The sequence below is a fragment of the Pempheris klunzingeri genome, chromosome 24 (genome assembly GCF_042242105.1).
Source record: "Pempheris klunzingeri isolate RE-2024b chromosome 24, fPemKlu1.hap1, whole genome shotgun sequence".
Taxonomy (NCBI): Eukaryota; Metazoa; Chordata; class Actinopteri; order Acropomatiformes; family Pempheridae; genus Pempheris; species Pempheris klunzingeri.
The window spans coordinates 797,687-818,387 of NC_092035.1; the positions used below are offsets into that span (position 1 = coordinate 797,687).

The following is a 20,701-nucleotide window of genomic DNA, read 5'->3' on the forward strand; positions in this document are numbered from 1 at the left end:
ATGAATAAATCAATAAAGATAAAATAAAAAAACACATGAATAAATTAATAGATGAATTTAAACACTTTGAATAAATAAAATAAATAAATACATATGATGTGGTTCCTGTGTGTGTGTGTGTGTGTGTGTGTGTGTGTGTGTGTGTGTGTGTGTGTGTGTGTGTGTGTGTGTGTGTGTGTGTGTGTCTGAGCACTTTAGGATAACGAGGAGCAGAGAAGATGAAACAGCCCAACCAGCTCTCTGCAGCAAAGATGGAGGCTGAGCTCTGATCTAACTGTCCCCTCTTCCTTCCCTTTCTCTCTCCTACGCACATCAGCTGCGGCTGACTGACCGTTTAGGCCGCCCGCTCGCCGCTCGCCGCCCGCCCACACTTCATTTGAGCCGGATTCATTAGGCTGGAGAGAGAGAGAGGGAGCACGAAGGTCACAGAGGAGGCGAGAGAGAGGGGGAGACATGGGAGATAAAAGAGAGAGGGGAAGGGGGGAGAGGTGGCGGCGGGGGATAAAACTGTCCACTGATTAGCAATTACAGCCGTGCTGCCACGCGTGTCACTTCACTGGACCTCTACAACATTAACACTCCGACAGAGGATATTAATAGAGTCCAGCCGTGAAGGGAGGAAGAGGAGGAGGAGGAGGAGGAGGAGGAGGGGAGGAGGGGGAGAGATGGACAGGCCGGCTGATGGACAGAAGCCTGCTCTCCGCTCAGCTTTCATTAAGCCGCTCGGTGGCGGTGGGACACGGCGGCGGGCCCCGGGTCACCCTCGCCGCCAGTGACGGCACATTGGGTGTAATTGGCGGTGACATGACGCCAGAAAAAGGGAACGCCTCACGGTGACAGAGAGGGGAGGACGGACGCCGGCAGTGGTGGCGAGCCGTGGAACAAATGAGACGAGTCTGTCAGCGGCTGAAGTCTCCTCCTGGAGAGGCTCCAGAGTGAGACGCTTGGTGGGAAACCAGCCGGTGATGAGCAGGGAGACAGGACGGGGAGTAAAAAGAGCAGTTACACTGTTTCTGAAGAAACACCAAAACATGCTAGAAACAGGAGGTTAAATCAGTGTTTTTCTGAATGGAGTCTGGTGTGTGACAGCATCATGGAGAGGATCCCTACAGAGAGAGACCTGGAAGATCCTTTTGGTTTAACCACAAACAGCACACACACCAGACTACATTCACTAAAACAGGGATTTCACAATGTAGCTTCTGGTCTCGATCGGTTAGTTAGTTTGTGTTGTTGCGTGACTTTGGTGTTTTAAAGGTTTAATGTGGATCAACACAATATTTGTGTGACACACAATAACACAAATAAACTAACCAATAGAGGCAGCAGCAGACCAGCAGCTCCTGTTCTCTGTGAGGTAAAATTAGTGTTTTTCTGAATGGAGTTTGGTGGCTTTAAAGAGCGATGTAAAGGCTGTACACAGATCCTCTCCATAATGTTTTCAGACACTCAATCTGAGTCTGATCCCTACAGAGATGGACCTGTAGGATCCTTTAGGTTTAACCACAAACAGCCGTTAGATCGCTCTCTTGGAAGCCACCAGACTCCATTCACAAAAACACTAATTCTACCTCACAGAACACAGGAGCTGCTGGTCTACTGCTGATTCCATTGGTTAGTTTGTTGGTGTTTTTATGTGTTACACAAATATTGTGTTGGATCTGACCCAACCCTTCAAAACACCAACATCACAAAATAGCACAAATAAACTGACTGATGGAGGCAGCAGCAGAGCAGCAGCTCCTGTGTCCTGTTCTCTAAAATCCCTGTTTTAGTGAATGTAGTCTGGTGTGTGTGCTGTTTGTGGTTAAACCAAAAGGATCTTCCAGGTCTCTCTCTGTAGGGATCCTTTCCATGATGCTGTCACACACTTAGAATAACACTCTGAGCCTGTCAGTGGACCTACTGTGATATCCTTCAGACAGGACTCAGGTTTAGACGTGTTGGGATCAATTACAGCCAGATTATATGAATATAATCAGGGTTTTATCAGATTAGAGATGCTGCAGCGTTTCCAGTGATTTCACTGATGTCAGCTCATCACACGGAGCTGTGTGTGTGTTTCTTCAACAACAGGGGTTCCCCACGGTGCGCTAAACGCGACTTGACGAGCTTCCTGCTGCCGTGAAGTGAAAGCAGCCGGCAGCCGTGCAGCTGTCAGGCCAGCTGATCATCCATTACCGCCTGTTAGTGAGCGAGCGGCAGCATGTTCCCGGGCGGCGAGGACGGGCGAGGACGAGATGTGTGTTTACATTACCGCTGTCATCGGTTCACGTCTTTGTAGGTCAGCGCCGGCTCACGGGATTTGATCAATTTTAATCAATCAAAAGGCCAGTTTTCATCACGGGGGGATGATACGGTGTCTAATGATCATGAGGAGCGTCAGACAGAGAAACCATGACTCAGACCTTTTAGTCTGTATCTACAGCTATTGATCAAGGTCAACAGCTCTGTCTCTCTAATCGCTCCTGTTGCTTTATTTGTTCATTTATTGTCCAACTGAATCCAAAACTAAAAGCATTCGCACATTTTAAGTCTCCCAGATCTGAATCTAACAAGAAATAAGAGAGCAGGCAGGTGGAGGCAGGTGGAGGCAGGTGGAGGCAGGTAAACATGGCCGACCGGCGTTCTGCTCTTCGGTTCTTTTATCTCTGACAGAGTTGGAATAAAAAAAACGATTCCTCAAAGGACGAGATGCCAGCGAGCACAGACAGAAACAAGAGCTAGTGTTTCTATGGCAACGTGGTCAAAGCTGCATCTTCGTTTTTACACCGTAAGAAAATGGTGGTTTGGTGGTTTGGTGGATTTTCTTGCCGTAACAAAGCAGCTCGGCAGGTGTGAAGGCTGCTAAACATGGCCGACCTGTCTTCCTATTAGCCCACTATGAAGAACAGGACAGAGAAGAACAGGCTCTTTAGAGCAGAGAACGTGTTGTTCCACCGTTAATGACTAGAGGACAGTCAAACGAGGGGTTTGTGGATTCTGAAGGTTTTAATGACTCCATGAGACGTAACCAGCAGCTTTTAACATCCCTCGCTGGAGAGGAACACCATTCTACAGAGTTCTGTGAGGATGTGAAGTGACGATATTTGACACTTTGTGATCAGCTGGAGTTTCGGGGGGGCTCCTGTGTGACACTTAGATGAAGTGTCTACTGTTATCTGCACAGGGTTAAAGAGTTTAAGACAAAAAAACCTCAACTTTAAGCTTCTGTGTTTAAATTTCAGGCATTTTTGGCAAAGCAAAGCTCGGAGATGAAGAATAAAAGGCTCTTTAGGCTGAGCGGGGAGGTCAGCGGGATGTTGTGGTGGACGCCGGCAGGCCTGAACTAAACTGAGGGGAGAGCCGATATTTCTCACACTTCTCCATCCAAACCGGGTATTTAGGGGAGGGAGACGTCAGCAAATTAATTTTGGCCATCCATCCCGGGGATGACAAGCGATCAGTTTGCTTGAGGGGAAGGCTAATTGAACGCCGCGTCGAAGCCCTCCTGATGGGTAATATCTTTCATTATTCACCTCCCCGGGCCTCATGACACACACACGTCGCCTCTTATTTTACCTTCGGGAGGAGGGGTGGCAGCCATGACAGCTCACAAGGTCTCCACATGGGAAAATAGATGTGGGGAGATAAATACATCCTCGGATGTGCTCTCCCCTCGCCGCGCCGAGGCACTTCTCCGCCCCGGTGAAGTATTGTGGGGTAGTGCTCAGGAAAAGGTCGCTAGCTTGGAGGGGGTTTGGGCGGAGAGGAGATGAAGTCATTTGTTAGGCATCCGAAAACGTCCAAGGGCGTCTCGGAGATTCACAACTGTAAGGAAGTAAAGGAAGAGGCCACGAGGAGCGCGGGAGAGGACGGAGGCCAGAGTTTTCTCTTACATTTGACTTTAAATGCTAGTTATAGATCCCAAATAAACACACAGAACTCCCCCGGAGACGCTCCTTCGCCTCGGTGAAGTATCGTGGCGCAGTGCTTAAGAAAAGGTCGCTCGCTCGCTCGGGGGAAGCCGAAAGATGGAGTCATTCGTTAGACGCCGCGTCCGAAAACCACACCTGAGGGGCTCTGATTAAAGAGCACGGCAGTCAGATGTCGGACATGTGAGAGGAGGGAAATGTTGGATGGAGCGGTGATGTTATCAGGAGGCAGAAAAATGATTAACGAGCGAGAAAGGTTTGCTCAAAAGAGGCAACTTTCTCCTTCATCTTAGTTTAAAGGGACAGTTCGGATAGTTTGAAGCGGGGTTGTATGAGGTACTTATGGTGGTGTGACCTTTCCCAACATGGCAGTGAATCCATTGTATCGCTTCATCCTGTCTTCGAAGCCACCAAACTCCATTCATAAAGAGAGTGATTTTACCTTATAGATCACGGCAGTTTGCTGAGCTACCGCCACCTCGATCGATGACCTAACATGTTATTCTGGGATCATACTAATCATTTAAAAGCACCAAAGTTACTCCATAACACTGACAAACTAACCAAGGGAAGCAGCGGTAGACCAGCAGCTCCTGTTTTCTGTGAGGTAAAACTACTGTTTTTGTGAATGGAGTCTGGTGGGTTTGAAAAAGAGCATTTTTGCAAAACAACTGCAATAAAAACAACAACTGTAATCTACTGTAAGCAACACACTCACTGTGGACGAGGACCAAGTACATATATGTACTTCAAACAATCCAAATAATTACCCCTTTAAGTTTGTGGACTGTACAACAGCGTAAAATCATTAAAAAAGCCAAAAAGAAACCAGGAAATTAAACCTAATTCCTCCCTGCAAACAACGATTACCTCCTATTGTGTGAATCTAAGCGCCACAAGACAGAAACCATCTGATAAAGGACCTTTTCCCGGAGGCTTGTGTCCTCCTGGAGGCTGCCCGTCCATTGATACACACTAATCTACTCTCTAATCACTCAATCACCCCCCTATTTTCCCCAGACAATGGACTCTCCCCGGGCCTCTTCAAGGGAGTGACAGCGGATCGGAGAGGAGATACGGGGGAGGCGCTATCAGTGGAAGAGACGAGGACGATCCCTCCAGAGGCCGGCTGATCTCCAAGGGGGCCGCGGCCCTTTTGTTCTTCGCTGTCCCGGGAGAGCGGGAGGCTAAATTAGAGGTGTCACCCCCCGCCGACAGCAGAGTGGGGGGGTGACGGCTGGTGGGAGGGAAGCCGGACGCTCCCCGCTCCTATCGCGGCGGCCATCTGATCCGGCCCGAGTGGCGAGCGCAGGTCATCCATCATCCTCTCAGACGGAGGGGAGGAAAGAAAGGAAGACTGTGACTCGCTGCAGGTAAACATCACCTTGTGGGGGGGCCTGGAGGGGGGGGGGGGGGGGGCATGAGAGCTTCTACACACGAGTGAAGTTTCTAATTTTGAGGAAAATCAAAGCAGATTAAAGGTGCGATGCTCATCAGCATAAACACATTTTGGTGAATTAACTCAAGAGGAAGTTTCCAAACGAGCCGCCATGTTGGAGCAGAGCGGCCAATCAGACGCAGGCAGGAAGTGTTTGGAAAAAACAAAACAAAACCAAAAGATGAACACGCTTTTTACGACACTTTGGTCAGTAACAGAAAAACATCAGTGATGGTTCACAGAAACGTTTGGTTTTTAATCACAGAAGCTCCTGAAACATGGCGGTAAACACCAGCACCGATCTTCTCTGCGTATAAATCAGGTTCACTGTGAATCAGTTAAACAGCTTCTGACAGAACTCCTGTGATTTAAATCAAAACTAAGAAAAGCAACTGAAGTGTGAACAGTGGTGATGTGTGTCTCTCTCTGCTTGCCGTACTGAGACACTGACCAACCCTTAGATTTAAGTCTTCCGACGGTTTTTCCTTCTCGGATTGTTTCATTTAAAAGATGTTTGGAGGCTTAAAGACGTAAACTAATTATTTCCTGATCTGACCTCGTTCTTTTGTCCCCGATGCTTCAGACAGTCAAGTTATGTTGGTTATTTTCTATTAGTTGATTTCTGAGTGTTTCATGTCGTCTAATCAGGGACTGCAGAGCGTTCTTATGACCCGGTACGAGTCCCAGCGTCTGAGCGCTTCTGTCATTAAAGGCTGACGTTCGGAGGCTCGTGCAGCTTTGGCGGCGCTCCGTCTTCTCTGTTTTCTACTTTAAAGGGTCGTTTCTCTCTCGCTGTAAAACATTTAAAAAACAAAAAGAACCAAACACATCAGAACACAGAGCAGCGGCGTCGGTCTCCACGACAAGGTCGGCGTTGATGAGGCAAGGACGGCGAAGGGCAGGCCCAGGGGAGCGGGACGCAGACCAGATCAAATAAAACACCACCGAAGAAGAGGGGGGTCGAAGAGGAGCTGATTTATCTGATAAGAGTTCTGGGTAATTAATTAGAAACTCAATTATCCAAACCTTACTTCAGCAGTCTCAATTCATTAGCGGGCACAGAACCTCGCCCCTCGCTCACTCTGGAGACCAGAGAGAGGAAGACGCCACTCCTCTTCCTCTGTGACAGACCCTCGGGTCACCGCTGGTCGCTTTTGTCCAGCTTATCATTAGTGCAGTCACACACACACACACACACACACACACGGTGTGAGGAAAACAAACAAAGCCACCGTGGGGACTCTCCTCGGCGAGCTCGGAGCCAAGCGGAGAGCTGAGCGAGCGCTCCGCGGAGAGCGCCGCGCCGAGGCGTAATGAGCGCGCTCTTTGATTGACGCCTGTGTTCCTTGTTTTAATTATTTCTCAAACTAAGAAAAAAGAGAAGAAGGGAGAGACATCCCCCCCGTCACCTTCCCACCCTCCGAAAAATCTCATTTCCAGGGGTTAGTGTGCATGACAAAAATGTCATCACGGCCAAAATGGCTCCGAGCGGTGACAACCTTTCCCTGGGAAATGATATTTTTCCAATCCGGCGGAAGGCGGATCGTGTCGCCCTCGTTAAAGCCTTGATAGCAGGTCTTTAATATTCACCGTCTTAATTAGGGCCGCAGTTAATTTCATTAAATTCTTTGGCTGCTAAATGAAGCAGATTATGAGACATCTTTTATTGCGAAGCGTGAAATTACAGCCTGCCCGCTGCCAATGGCGGGGCCACGCTAATGAATTACAGGGTAAATAACACCCGAATTAACCATCCAATTTAACTCCGTACAAAGCGCCCGGCACACGGGGGGGACGAGTACACTTGTCAAAACCAGCCAGCCCCGCGCTCGTCTGCAATTACAACCAATCAGCTCCTCACGGGAACAAGACGGAGACGGCCGGGATGATGGAGACGGTGGAGACGGTGGAGACGGTGGAGTGTTGAGAGTCTGACTCAGAGAGGAAGTGTTGGTTTGCAGCGGGGGGGGGGGCACCGGGGGGGTCAGGGGATCGATTAACTGCACAAAGGAGACTCATGGAAGCTCAGAGACACGATCACAGACACTAATTCAGGCCTCCGGCTCTAAAATCCTAAAGAAAAGTGATTCTCTGGTGTTAAATCTGGTTCAATCTAAATCTGCTGCTTCTTCTTCTGGTGACGTCGTCTCTTGGAGGACCTTCTTCTTCTTCATGTCCCTAAAATGTGTCCAACCTCAGCTAGAAGGTTCCAGAAGTCACTAAATCCAGGAATCAGACATGTTGTTCATCAGAGGAGACTAAAGAAAGACAGAGAACATGTTGATCCAGAACAACAGTGGATCTAAAGATCTGTGATCCTCCAGAGGAGATCAGGTTCTACTTTCTGAGCGACGCTCATGTTTGCATCTCCTGAAAATATATTAACGTAGTTCCTCATGTATGGAACAGCTGTAAACCATCAAACCTGGACGGTCGCCGTAGGGTTTGTGGATCTGACGTGTGGTGAAAACCATGAAACTACCAGGTGAGTCGCTGACAGACTGGGAGGTGGATCACAGCTCGGGGCCCAACATGGCGCCCGGCGGCTCTAATGGCTGCCCGTGCTGGGACGTGGCTAAACGCTGAGCTCCTGTGCTTGGAGGTGCAGACCAGGTAAACTGAACCGTCTCCTTTGAGCCTGTGAGCACCTCCTCCTCTCGTTAACCATCACCGGTTGGCCTTGAGCGCCCACAGGGCTCCAGTGGAGCCGCTCGCTGGGCCCCAGTAAAAGGTTGTGTTTGCACTGGGCAGCTCCCCGGTGACGGCGCCGCGCTCAGCCATCCTTCACCGAGTAAATACGGGCTTAGAGGAAATAAAAAAAGCCTCTCTGGCGGGCCGGAGGTCCCAGCGGCTCGGCTGCTGTGTCGGAGGAAATTAATTTGTTAGATTTGTTGGTTTTCAAAGCGCCTCGGTCAGCCGCTCGACAGAGACACGAGCGAGCCGCTCCCTCTCTCTCCGGTAATTAGCGGCTAATTAGCGGCGCGGAGCAGATGTCGGAGGAGCCCTGCGCCGTCAACAGCCTCTGTAAACAAAGCTGGACGCATCCGCTCACTTCAAGAGAAGAAGAAGAAGAAGAAGAGGAGGAAGAAGAGGAGGAGGAGGAGGAGGAGTGCGGCCAATCGGCTGCCGGTGCAGCCAGCGTTTCCTCTGCGGAGCATCTTAGCGGGAGGTTTCAGCGCCGACGCCACGTGTTTCCTGGTTTAGATCCTCGCTCAGGTCGCTCAGATAAACGACGCCTCCGACAGTTAATTATAATAAACATGTTAATTCAGCCGCCTTTAAAGGGGGAGTTCACTCAACTCTGCTGCTGCTGTGGAAACATTCAGTCTTTTTCCACTAATGTTCATCTGTCACACACACACACACACACACACACACACACACACACACACACACACAGACACACACAGACACACACACAGACACACACACACACACACACACACACACACAGACACACACAGACACACACACACACACACACACACACACACACACACACACACACACAGTGTAAATGTAAACGTTTATGTGTCTTAATGTCGTGCTGTGTATCAGTAGAAACACTTCTCTACATGATATGTGCGTTTGTGTGGATCTGTGCAGCCTAATTGCCTCTGAGAGGAAGCCCGCCCCCTCCTCATTACAGCCAGCAGAGCCAGAGAGTGTGTGTGTGTGTTTAAGTGTGTGTGTGTGTGTGTGTGTGTGTGTGGTTTTAATGAGCGCTGCAGCCTCTTAACGAAGGCGGACTCCTTCGACAAAAGGCGGACTGAACCTCCGTCACCTCCAGTCGTCCAGAGTCGCGCTGAGAGTCGCTCTAATGAGATCAGGAGCGGCGAACAAGTGGCTTTAACACACACACACTTAAACACACACACACACACACTTAAACACACACACACACACACTCAGGTAAGTATAAATAGAAAAGGGAGAGTCGCCTTCAGGAAAAACATCACGGTCCCGCCCCCCCCAGTTTGATTGACAGCTCATTTGTCCTGAACTTCCTGTTGTCGACGGCTCACAGCAGTAAATTAGAAGCGGCGTGCGGTCGGCGGTGTGCTGTTGTGTTGTGGCGAGGAACGTGACGCCGCTAATCTCTCTGGCAGGTGTCGGACCCTGTTAGGTCATCGATCTCGACCGCCGCCGCCGCCGCCCTCTGAGGTACGGCGGGAAATCGGCGGTCAGTTAATGACGGTGACTCCTGAACCATCAGCTCAATTAAAGAGTTTCTCCTGAACACAAGTTTGAGCGTCTTCATTCCAGCTTCATCACGACTTCATTTATTTATTTATTTATCACGACTTCATTTATTTATTTATTTATCACGACTTCATTTATTTATTTATTTATCACGACTTTATTTATTTATCACGACTTCATTTATTTATTTATTTATTTATCACGACTTTATTTATTTATCACGACTTCATTTATTTATTTATTTATCACGACTTCATTTATTTATTTATTTATCACGACTTTATTTATTTATCACGACTTCATTTATTTATTTATTTATCACGACTTTATTTATTTATTTATTTATCACGACTTCATTTATTTATTTATTTATCACGACTTTATTTATTTATTTATTTATCACGACGTCATTTATTTATCACGACTTTATTTATTTATCACGACTTTATTTATTTATTTATTTATTTATCACGACTTTATTTATTTATTTATTTATCACGACTTTATTTATTTATCCCGACTTTATTTATTTATTTATTTATCCCGACTTTATTTATTTATTTATTTATTTATCACGACTTCATTTATTTATCACGACTTTATTTATTTATTTATCACGACTTTATTTATTTATTTATTTATCACGACTTTATTTATTTATTTATCACGACTTCATGGCGGTGGGGACGGCGACCGATATGACTGCTGACTGGTTTCATGTTTCATCGCCACGTTCTGAGAAATCTGAGGATTAAAACTAAACTTGTCCTCAACAGTGAACGTGAAAGTGGACTTTTGGTGAAACTTAAACCAAAATCTGGCTTTTACAAATGAGTCATTTCACAAATTACAAAAAGCTGCAGCCATTTGATACAAAAAGATAAAACAGGTCAAACAAAAAAGTTTAGTCAAAGAAAGAAAGTTTAGTCAACAATGTATAAATGTGGGTGATTTTCTACAAACTGGCCAAACTTAATGGCCCTGGTTAATTATTATTGGTTAAATGAGCTGCTCTCTGTGGGGTTTAATAGATAAATAGGTCCCTCAGGGATCAATACTAAGCTGCTGTTGCTGAACTGTTGTTTGCTGCTGTTATTTTCCAGCTTGGTGCTGTAATGTCTGTTTTTACGCAGATGATACCATCTTGTGTGCAGTAAGCAGGTGTTCTCCAGGTTAAAGTCTGTTTAAAGTTTACAGCTTTTTCTAAACTAACTAAAAATAACTGCATGTTTATTTCACAAGAGCATGAACCTTTAAAGATTGATTGATTGATTGATTATGTTCTAAACCAATAGAGAGCTATTACAGCATGATAAATCCTTAATACACAACTGATATTCCTTCAAAGCTAAACAAGATGATTCTTTTGAGTTTTATGAAGCAAAGTCATCGCTGACATTTAAACTGCATCTGTGACTTCGTCATCAAAGCCTTAAAGGAGAACTTCTGTATTATCAAACCTGAGACCTGTTTTCACATACTGTGGTGTCTATATGACTAATAGGTAAGAAGAAGTAGATCCCCTCAGCTCTTCAGAGAGAGACCTGGAAGATCCTTTTGGTTTAACCACAAACAGCACACACACCAGACTATATTCACTAAAACAGGGATTTAAGATCACAGAACACAGGAGCTGCTGGTCTGCTGCTGCCTTGATTGTGTTATTGCGTGCTTCAAAAATATTGTGTTTAATCCAAACTAACCCGCTAAAAACACTAAAGTAACACAATAACAGAAAGAAATGAAGTGATTGACACAGCAGCGGACTAGAAACGCATGTCTAAAATCCCTGTTTTAGTGAATGTAGTCTGGTGTGTGTGCTGTTTGTGGTTAAACCAAAAGGATCTTCCAGGTCTCTCTCTGTAGGGATCCTTTCCATGATGCTGTCACACACTTACAATAACACTCTGAGCCTGGCAGTTGAACCTAAAATACGTAAAAATGGTTCCCAGGTTTAAAAGTGTATATTATTATAGTCCTTCAGCTATTAGTGAATATCAGAGGTGCAGTATTGTATTATGATATCTTACTTACATGCAGTACAGGTGGACACAGCACGACAAAAACACCTGCACGATAAGATACCAGGCAGCACGAGTACACGTTTGGTGAGACGGGGGAGTCAGAAGTGGCTGATCAGGCTTCTGGCCGGCGACTCGGTGATTTAAATGTCTGGTTGAGTTCATTTTGGGAGACGAAAAGGTGACGGAGGGAGAGTCAGAGCAGCGTCTCATTAAAAACAAGTGTGAACACTGTGCTAATGGGAGCGCACACACACACACACACACACACACACACACACACACACACACACACACACACACAGAAAGTAAAGTGGAGTGCAAATGGAGCGTTAATGGGGAAAAGGTAGTTGAAGCTGGAACGTGAAGTGTAATCTCTCTTCTACCTCACATGCAGTCTTTATAAAACACACACACACACACACACACACAGGGTCTAATTAGGGAGCAGGTCTGCGGTGTGTTGAGCCCGTCGTCGGCGCTGAGGAGCAGGCGGGGAGACGAGGCGAGAGCGACCACAGGGAACCATCAAATCAATTAACGTCCACTTCCAAAAAAAAAAAAAACACACCACAACAGGAGGAAGCTCGGCGCTCTGCCTCACAGCGCTGCCGCTTCTGCTTTATTCTGCCCTGGATGGGGGGGGGGGGGGGGGGGGGGGCGGGGGGGTTACCATGTCTGCCATGTCATGCCACGCCAGGCTAAGGCGGTGTCCGCCTTTATTAGCATGATTTCATCAGTTGACTTAATAAATAAGCTTCTAATGAGCAAGTTTCGGACAACCATGATGACTTCCTGTCCGTTAATGTGGGCTTTAAAGGACAACGCCGCGGTTTTTAAAGCTATTTGTGAACATCCTGGTTATTCTGAGTGTGTGACAGCATCATGGAAAGGATCCCTACAGAGAGAGACCTGGAAGATCCTTTTGGTTTAACCACAAACAGCACACACACCAGACTACATTCACTAAAACAGGGATTTTAGAGAACAAGCAGCAGCAGAGGAAGCAGGAGAAGAAGAAGAAGCAGCAGCAGAAGAAGAAGTAGAAGAAGAAGAAGAAGCAGAAGAAGCAGCAGCAGAAGAAGAAGAAGCAGCAGCAGAAGAAGAAGCAGCAGGGCCTCGATGTAATTACCGTCCGACGGCACGGCGAGGTCGCCTCTTAAACGGCTTCAAACACAAACAGCAGCACATGCCTCTCCTGCCTCTCCCCCCTCTCCTGCCTCTCCCCCCTCTCCTGCCTCTCCCCCTCTCTCTCTCTCTCTCTCTCTCTCCCCCGTCTCCATGTCTCCCCCCGCTCCCCCCCGGAGTGGCGGCCCCTCATCAGAGATGCGATTTGTTCATTAGGTGATTACAAACGAGGCCGTGGCGACGACACGAGAAGCCGCGATAAGTGCTGGCTAATTGCCTCACCCCCCTCCCCGTCTCACCCACTGGGGGGGGGGGGCTGTTTGCAACAAATTAGGCGCCGTTTCAGGTGCTCTCCTCGCCATCGCAGCAGGGATAAGTGTGTGTGTGTGTGTGTGTGTGTGTGAGGCTGTGGAGATGTTCGCCCTCCCCTTCTTCTTCTTCTTCTTCTTTTTCTCCGCCAACGCTCCGATCAAAGAGCTCAGGATGGAGACGGAGAAGAGGAGTCTTTGAGAGGGAGAGGAGGAGAAGAAGAAGTGCAGGGCGAAGGAAGGAGCGGCGGTGACATCCCTTCCCTCGCCGCCTCCTAATGATCCGGTTGGAGGACCCGGGAGAGCCCCTCGCTCTAATTGATGTTAAGTGTGTGATTTCTCTGTTAATCAAGGCCGAGGCATCAAACACAGAGAGAGAGAGGGAGGGGGGAGGACAGGAAGCCTCACCTGTTTGATGGGGATGGCTCGCCCGCTGCCGATGCTGTCGGCTCGAGCCTCCAGGCCTTTTTTGTCCTTGTCCGTCTCGTTCGCCTTCCTCGACTGTGGGCCGCAGAAAAGACCCATTATTATTACCAACGTCTCTCCGTCTGACGCTGATGTTCCAACAAAAATCACCTCCTCACGACTCCATTGTGGGAAATCTTAACGGGTCCCTTCAAAGCCACACCAGACTCCATTCACAAAAACAGTGATTTTTACCTCACGTGACAGAGGAGTTACTGATCTTGTTGCTGTGACTTCAAGGATTTAACCAATTACTTAGGATGTGAAATTACCCTTTAAAACACCAGAGTCACACCAAAACAGAAACAAACCAACTAATCGAGGCAGCAGCAGACCAGCATCTCCTCTGTTCTAGCTAAAATTAGTATTTTTTTCAATGGAGTCTGGTTGATGGAGAAAAACCTGCTCTCTTAAAACAGAACTATTGTGTTGCAGGTAAAATTACTGTTTTTTTCAATGGAGTCTGGTGGCTGTGAAGAGAGCGATATAACAGCCTTTTGTGGTTATTAACTTATTTAACCAAACAAAATATTTAACAAACATTTAGCAGAACAACGTCCAAACTGGACCATCTTGTGTTTTGTGTTTCTGGGAAAAGACTCACGGTGAAGAGGTTGGAGCGGCGCTTCGACTGCTTTCTGACGGGCGTCGGCGTGTTGGTGGTCTGCGGGACGTCGATGCGCAGCTCCTTCTGGCTGGTGCTGGGCGTGGACGGCACCGACGACGAATAGTCGCTCAAACTGCCGCCGCCATTACTCGTCTGGAAGGACAAGGAAAAGGTTCAGATCCAAAACAACATTTGAGCAACACAAAATATGAAAATATGACTCAGTTGCAGGTTTTTCTCCATTAACCAGACTCCATTTAATAAAACACTCATTTTACTTTGCAAAACACAGGAGCTGCTGGTCTCCTGCTGCCTCAGCCAGTTAGTTAGTTTGTGTTACTGTGTGACTTTGGTGTTTTAAAGGGTTAATTCAGATTTGTGTAACACACAATAACACAAACAAACTCACTGATGGAGGCAGCAGCAGACCAGAAGCTCCTGTGTTAAATTAGTGTTTTTATGAATGGAGTCTGGTTCTTACAACTTTTTTTTAATTAGCTAATTAATTAATATTAATTAATATTTATCTCCCCTTTAGTCTGATAATGAGGGAATAATCACTGCAGCAGACAGCAGCAGTGTAACGTAGCACAACGCACGGCTCACAACACAAAATATGACTCAGCTGCAGCTTTTTCTCCGTCAACCAGACTCCATTTAAAAAAACAGCAATTTAACCTCACAGAACTCAGGAGCTGCTGATCTGCTGCTGCCTTGATCAGTTAGTTAGTTTGTGTTATTGTGTGACTTTGGTATTTAAAATAGTTTATTCAGACATAATATAATATTTGTGCAACACACAATAACACAAACAAACTAACCATCAGAGGCAGCAGTAAACCAGCAACTCCAGTGTTCTTTGAAGTAAACTGACTGTTTTTTTCAATGGAGTCTGGTGTCGTTGAAAAGAGTGATCTAATAATATTTCTCTGACTCAGCTGCAGGTGTTTTCTCCCAAATTCATGAAAATCCTTTTAATCAACATTCAGATCAGATGACGGCGGCCTGAAGTCTGAATGTCGGAGCTGCTGCAGAGGTCGGATAAAGTTTTCTGCCGCTCTGATGCGATTAAACCACCGCGGCCGACACTGGGCAGTAATCAGCCAGAGCTGAAGAAGCAGCGCGGGCCGATCAGTGGAGGCGGCGGGGAGATAAACGCGGCTCTCCGGGGACGCGGCGGCGCTCAGACACGCTGAGCGATGGCTTTTTAATGAGAAATCGATGGAGGGGTGAAGGATGAGGATCGAAGAGCGTTAACGGCCTGAAGCTGCAGACACACACCGACTCTGAGGGAGCTTCACTCGCTAGTAAATCTTCTATAAGCAGCCACTTTTTTAAAGCTTCTCCCAGAGCTTTCAACCACCTCTCACACTCTTCATCAGCAGGTGGAGTTCACTCAGCTGTTGAGGGTCATGAGACGCAGTAGAAAGCTCCAGAAGTAGACGCAAAAGTGGACTTTGAGTTGAGATTAAGATGAAAAAGTTTATTCTTCAGGTCCATTTAGTAGCTGCAGGGAGCTTTCTATCCTATCACATGGTCTTCATCAGCAGATGTGTTTATTTGGGGACTTTCTGTCTGGTGAAGACCATGTGGTATGACTGAAAGCTCCAGAACAGCTGCTAACTGGACCTTAAAGCGTCTTTATTGTGTCACCAGTGGAAGAAACACTAAAGATTGATGTTTAAAATAATTACAGAATATATTTGTATATTTGTGATAATAATTATTATTAATTTATTATTATTTATCATTATAATCCCAAATATCTTCATTTCTTTCTCGTAAAATTACGACTTTATAATCTCAGAGAATAAGAAGCTTTTTTTATTGTGAATTTTTAATTTTCACAGAATATCTGAGTTTATTTAATCATAAATCTACGACTTTATAATCATGGAATATTTTAACTTGTTCTCTTGTGAATTACGACTTTGTAATCTCAGAATATTACACATTTTTCCCCCATAAATTTACAACTATATCGTTTTTATAATCTCACAGAATAATCAGGTTTTTTCTTTAATTATCAGCTAATGTCAAAGTTTTTTTCTCATAAATTTTTTCCCGTAATCTTATTGATTTATTTATTTATTCTAATTTCTAATCTACAGCAGCTCTTGTGCATCATCAGAGATCTTAAAATAATCCAAACAAAGAATAAAAACTGTAAGAAACAGAAAATCCAGGTCACGTATAAAAGTCGTGTGTGAGTGTGTGTGTGTGACCTCTGACCTGGCTGATGTGGACGGCCGACACTTGTGTGGTGCAGACGGACGAGTGACTCGGTGAGTTCGGCAGCGACTTGCACGGCCCGATGGAGAGCTGCTGCTTCTTCCTGGTGGCCACGATCTTCTGGGCGACTGTGAGACACACACACACACACACACACACACACACACAGATAAACCTGTAAGATGCTTTTTGTATAACTAGAAACAGTCATAATACGTACACCAGACTACATTCACAAAAACAGTGATTTTAGCTCACAGAACACAGGAGCTGCTGGTCTGCTGCTGCCTCCATCAGTCTGTGTGTTTGTGTTTTTGGTGTTTTATCAGGTTGGTTCAGATCCAAGAGAATATTTGTTTCACACATAATAACACAAGCAAACTAACCAGGTAAGGCAGCGGGTCGACCAGCAACTCCTGTGTTCTGTGAGGTAAAATTAGTGTTTTTGTGAATGGAGTCTGGTGGCTTTGATACAGCGTCACAGATTCACCTCACGACACTGTTGGTGTCTCTTTACTTCATTCTTCTTCTTCTATATTCTACAATTTCATGAATTCAATCATACTTGAAACACCTGAACTTACTGTTTGAGTCAATAAGGATGCACACACACATCCTCTCCCCTGATTGGCTGTTTGTAAAGGGAGGGAGGGGTGAGATGGGTCCCTATCTCCCCCTTTTGGGTCTGATAATGGGAGAATAATCCCCACTGCAGACAGCATCTCTATGAATCTACTTTAACTCTCAGTGACACCATTTTACAAGAAAAATGACTAATTACACATTTCTTATGTTTCCTTCCTGTCGTAGTTGGTCACATGACACCTAATGGCCTTAAAAAGAGGTTTTTTTAATCATTTGCAGCCTATTTTTATAATCTGGAGATCTTAACACAGTCCAGGTCTGATCTCTGGAGGAAACAAAGATATTTTAGTCCAATTAGAAGAGAAGATCAGCACCAAAAACAGGTAGAAGTTAGAATAATCAGTGTCAGACTGAGGCCCAGCAGGTGAACTAATTACCAAGTGGAGTAACTTCCTTTTGTTTCCTGCTTCCAAACCCCCTCAGAGTCGCTTCCCCCTGCGGTCGCTGCCCTTGGCTCGGCCCTGCGTCACCTGGAGGTAAATGTTTACGACTGGCTCCTCATTAACGAAGCCGGGGGCTTTAACGAGCCCAATTAAAACAATGGCTTCATCTGCGGGCGCATGAAACGGGCCCGTGTTTATTGGAACAGAGATAATGGAGTCACTAAAGTCTTAACTCTCTCCTGACTCCTCGCCGCCGCCACACAAACAGCACCTTCTTCTTCTCTGGGCGCTATTTTAGTGGATTTATGAATGGAGTGTGGTGGGAGAGGCCGGGGCGAGGACGTGAGCGTCCCACATACATGTGTGCACCTGGCAGGCTGTATATTACCTTAAGTGTTAAGAACAGTTATGATAAGGCCGCGCTAAATATTTAAACTGCTCCGTTAATGCTGTTTAACTTTATCCATCAATCTCGGTTCTGCTCTGAGGAGCTGCCATTCCTTCTAATGGAAACGTCTCCCCTTTGATCAGATTTATGACGGGGCCGCACCACCGGGTGAGACATAACGAGGAGGGGGAGGGGAGGGAGAGAGGGGGAGGCTGACTCTGCAGTGCTTCACTCTTTTCACTTTAAAGTCAAAGAGCGAAGCTGCAGGCCGACTGTCTCCTCCATCCAGTTAGTCTGACAAACTCTAAATATTCACTTCATATCCTCAGAAAGTCCTGAAAAACAGCTGATTGTCACATCTGAGCACCTGAATCCATCCACTTTTGGAGGATTTGTGTTTAAAAGAAGGATTAAAATGACCAGCGTGCAGCGATCGATGTGCCGCTACACACTCCTGGACAGCAGGTGGCGCTACACATCCTTCAGGTGTGGATCCGCCTTTTAAAGTGACAGAACGCTGTGATGTCACCGACGCTTTTGTGTCAAAACTGTCAGGGAGGCGGTTGCCGAGGTGGTTGTCAGGGCGGTTGTCGGGACGTATGTTCAAATCCCATAACTTTCCATGACGTTTACTTTAATGACCTATAAACATCACATGACCTGCCTCTTTCCAGGCCTGTTTAACGGGGTCGACCAATCAGAGCGCACGAGGAACAGGAAATGAACCCAAAGAGGAAACAGCAGAAAAACTAGTTAGTTAACTAGTTAATTAGTTTGGGTAGAAAGTTCCCTGATTTTCCAGGACCCAATAATTCATTGATGTATTAATTCCCTGCCTGGAAAAGACTTCCAGGACTTCACTTCCCCCCCAACATTCAAGATGGCCGCCAGAGAAGTAAAAGCCTCTCAGACTGGTTTGGACGCTGAAGGTCTCGTTAATATTTTTATGTTCTTTAAGTGAAGACGAATCCTTGGTGGTTGAGTGTGTGTGTGTGTGTGTGTGTGTGTGTGTGTGTGTGTGTATGTGTGTGTCACACCTGTGTTTGTGTGTGTGTGTGTGTGTGTGTGTGTGCGGTCATCTCGGCTCGTTAGCGTTAGCGCTAACGAAGCGCTCTGCATCTGCACTCTGACACAGATTAGAAAAGAGAAGAAGAAGAAGAAGAAGGGCAGCGTGTGTGTGTGTGTGTGTGTGTGTGTGTGTGTGTGTGTGTGTGTGTGTGTGTGCGCGCTGGGTGTTCATGTCGGTGTAATTAGGCTAATTAAATTAGCGCTCTGATGGACGAGGGAGCACAGCGCTGTCACCCTCCTCCTCCTCCTCCTCTTCCTCCATCCCTCACTCAGAGGTCACTCCCCCCGACTGGACCAGGCTTCACTTCCCATTACAGCAAATTACACGTTAAACACACACACACACACACACACACACACACACACTCTCTCTCTCACACACACACACACACACACACACACACACACACACACACACTCTCTCTCTCACACACACACACACACACACACACACACACACACACACACACACACACACACACACACACACACACACTCTGAGTGTTAAACAAAGAAAATGACTGAAACAGAAAAAGATTAAAACATGAACCTGATTCTTCGTCGTTTCGGATCAAAGACAGAATTTTACAAGAAATGAAGTCGTAAACTCAAAGTGCTGCGGCTCCAATGTGACGAGGCACAGAGGGACTATTTCTTCTGTTCCTGTAGGATCTAATCTCCCACGTTTCTGTCCTGCAAATCACAGATGAAACCTGTGATTTCATGAGGAAAAGTCTTTGATTTGATTTGATTTGACGAAGAAGCGGCAAAAAAAATGTGAGTTTTGTTTTTCTTTTAATTTAAAGATTTAAGTCAGAATTTTATAAATTTGACAAAACTGCATTGTTTTCCTTGTAAATGTTTTTTTTCTTGCAAATTTCAGATTAAAGTTATAATTTTATGAAACAAAGTGAATGAATTTGTAAAAACAACCTGTAAACCAGAGGAAAGAACTAATGAAGACTATTATTATTATTCTGATCTGTTTGGTGGACAAACTGTGAAACTAAACTTTATTCAAATGAGCTGATGGACAGGAAGACAGTCAGCGACCACTCTGATGATTTAGAAGACCTGTGACATCACTGATCAATATATTGATCCTGTCACGTTTGAAACTCTTAAAGTTCACTTTCTTTGTCTCTTCTGTGGGTTTAAGTCGTTCAAACATCGACGAGCTGCACTTAAGGGAAGACCCTCCTCTTCCTCTTCCTCTTCCTCACCCCCGGACACCAAACTTGTCACCACAACAACGAGCAGGCCAATTAATTTTAACACTAAACGCTGTGGTCACTTCCTCTTCCTCTTCCTCTTCCTCTTCCAACTCATCAAGACCTTCATCACATTTACGACGCTCACCACGGACACTTTAATGCACCACACACACACACACACTGTCACACACACACACTGTCACACTCTCTCTCACACACACACACACACACACACACACTGTCACACACACACACACACACTGTCACACACACACACTGTCACACACTCTCTCTCACACTGTCACACACACACACACACACACACACACACTCACAGCAGGGAGCCTCTGCTTGTCAGCTGATTATGAAGCTGAATATGAGAACTGTAATTAAAGCCCCCCCCCCCGGGCCAACCAGCCCCACCCGCCACGATCGATGCAGAAGGTCACACAAATATGCCTGAGATCAATACACACACAGTCTCACACACACACACACACACACACACACACACACACACACACACACACACACACACACACACACACACACACACACACACACACACACACACACACACACAGTCATCAATTGTGATTTTGCTCCTGATCGACCGATGAGACCGTGTTTGCAAATGTCATTTAAATGGGAGAGATCCGTCAGGGGGGGGCCGGGGGGGTCCGGGAG

At 46.2% G+C, this 20,701-nt stretch overlaps 1 protein-coding gene across 1 annotated transcript in view; it reads right to left on the reverse strand.

The window, feature by feature from the left end:
* Positions 1-20,701, reverse strand: part of agap1 (ArfGAP with GTPase domain, ankyrin repeat and PH domain 1) — a 106,541-nt gene that overhangs the window by 42,752 nt on the left and 43,088 nt on the right. The window contains exons 8-10 of the mRNA XM_070855667.1: positions 16,317-16,444; positions 14,082-14,237; positions 13,421-13,513 (exon numbers count right to left, since the gene is read on the reverse strand). Of these exons, the coding sequence (XP_070711768.1) occupies positions 13,421-13,513; positions 14,082-14,237; positions 16,317-16,444 (377 nt within the window). The remainder of the gene's footprint in view (positions 1-13,420; positions 13,514-14,081; positions 14,238-16,316; positions 16,445-20,701) is intronic.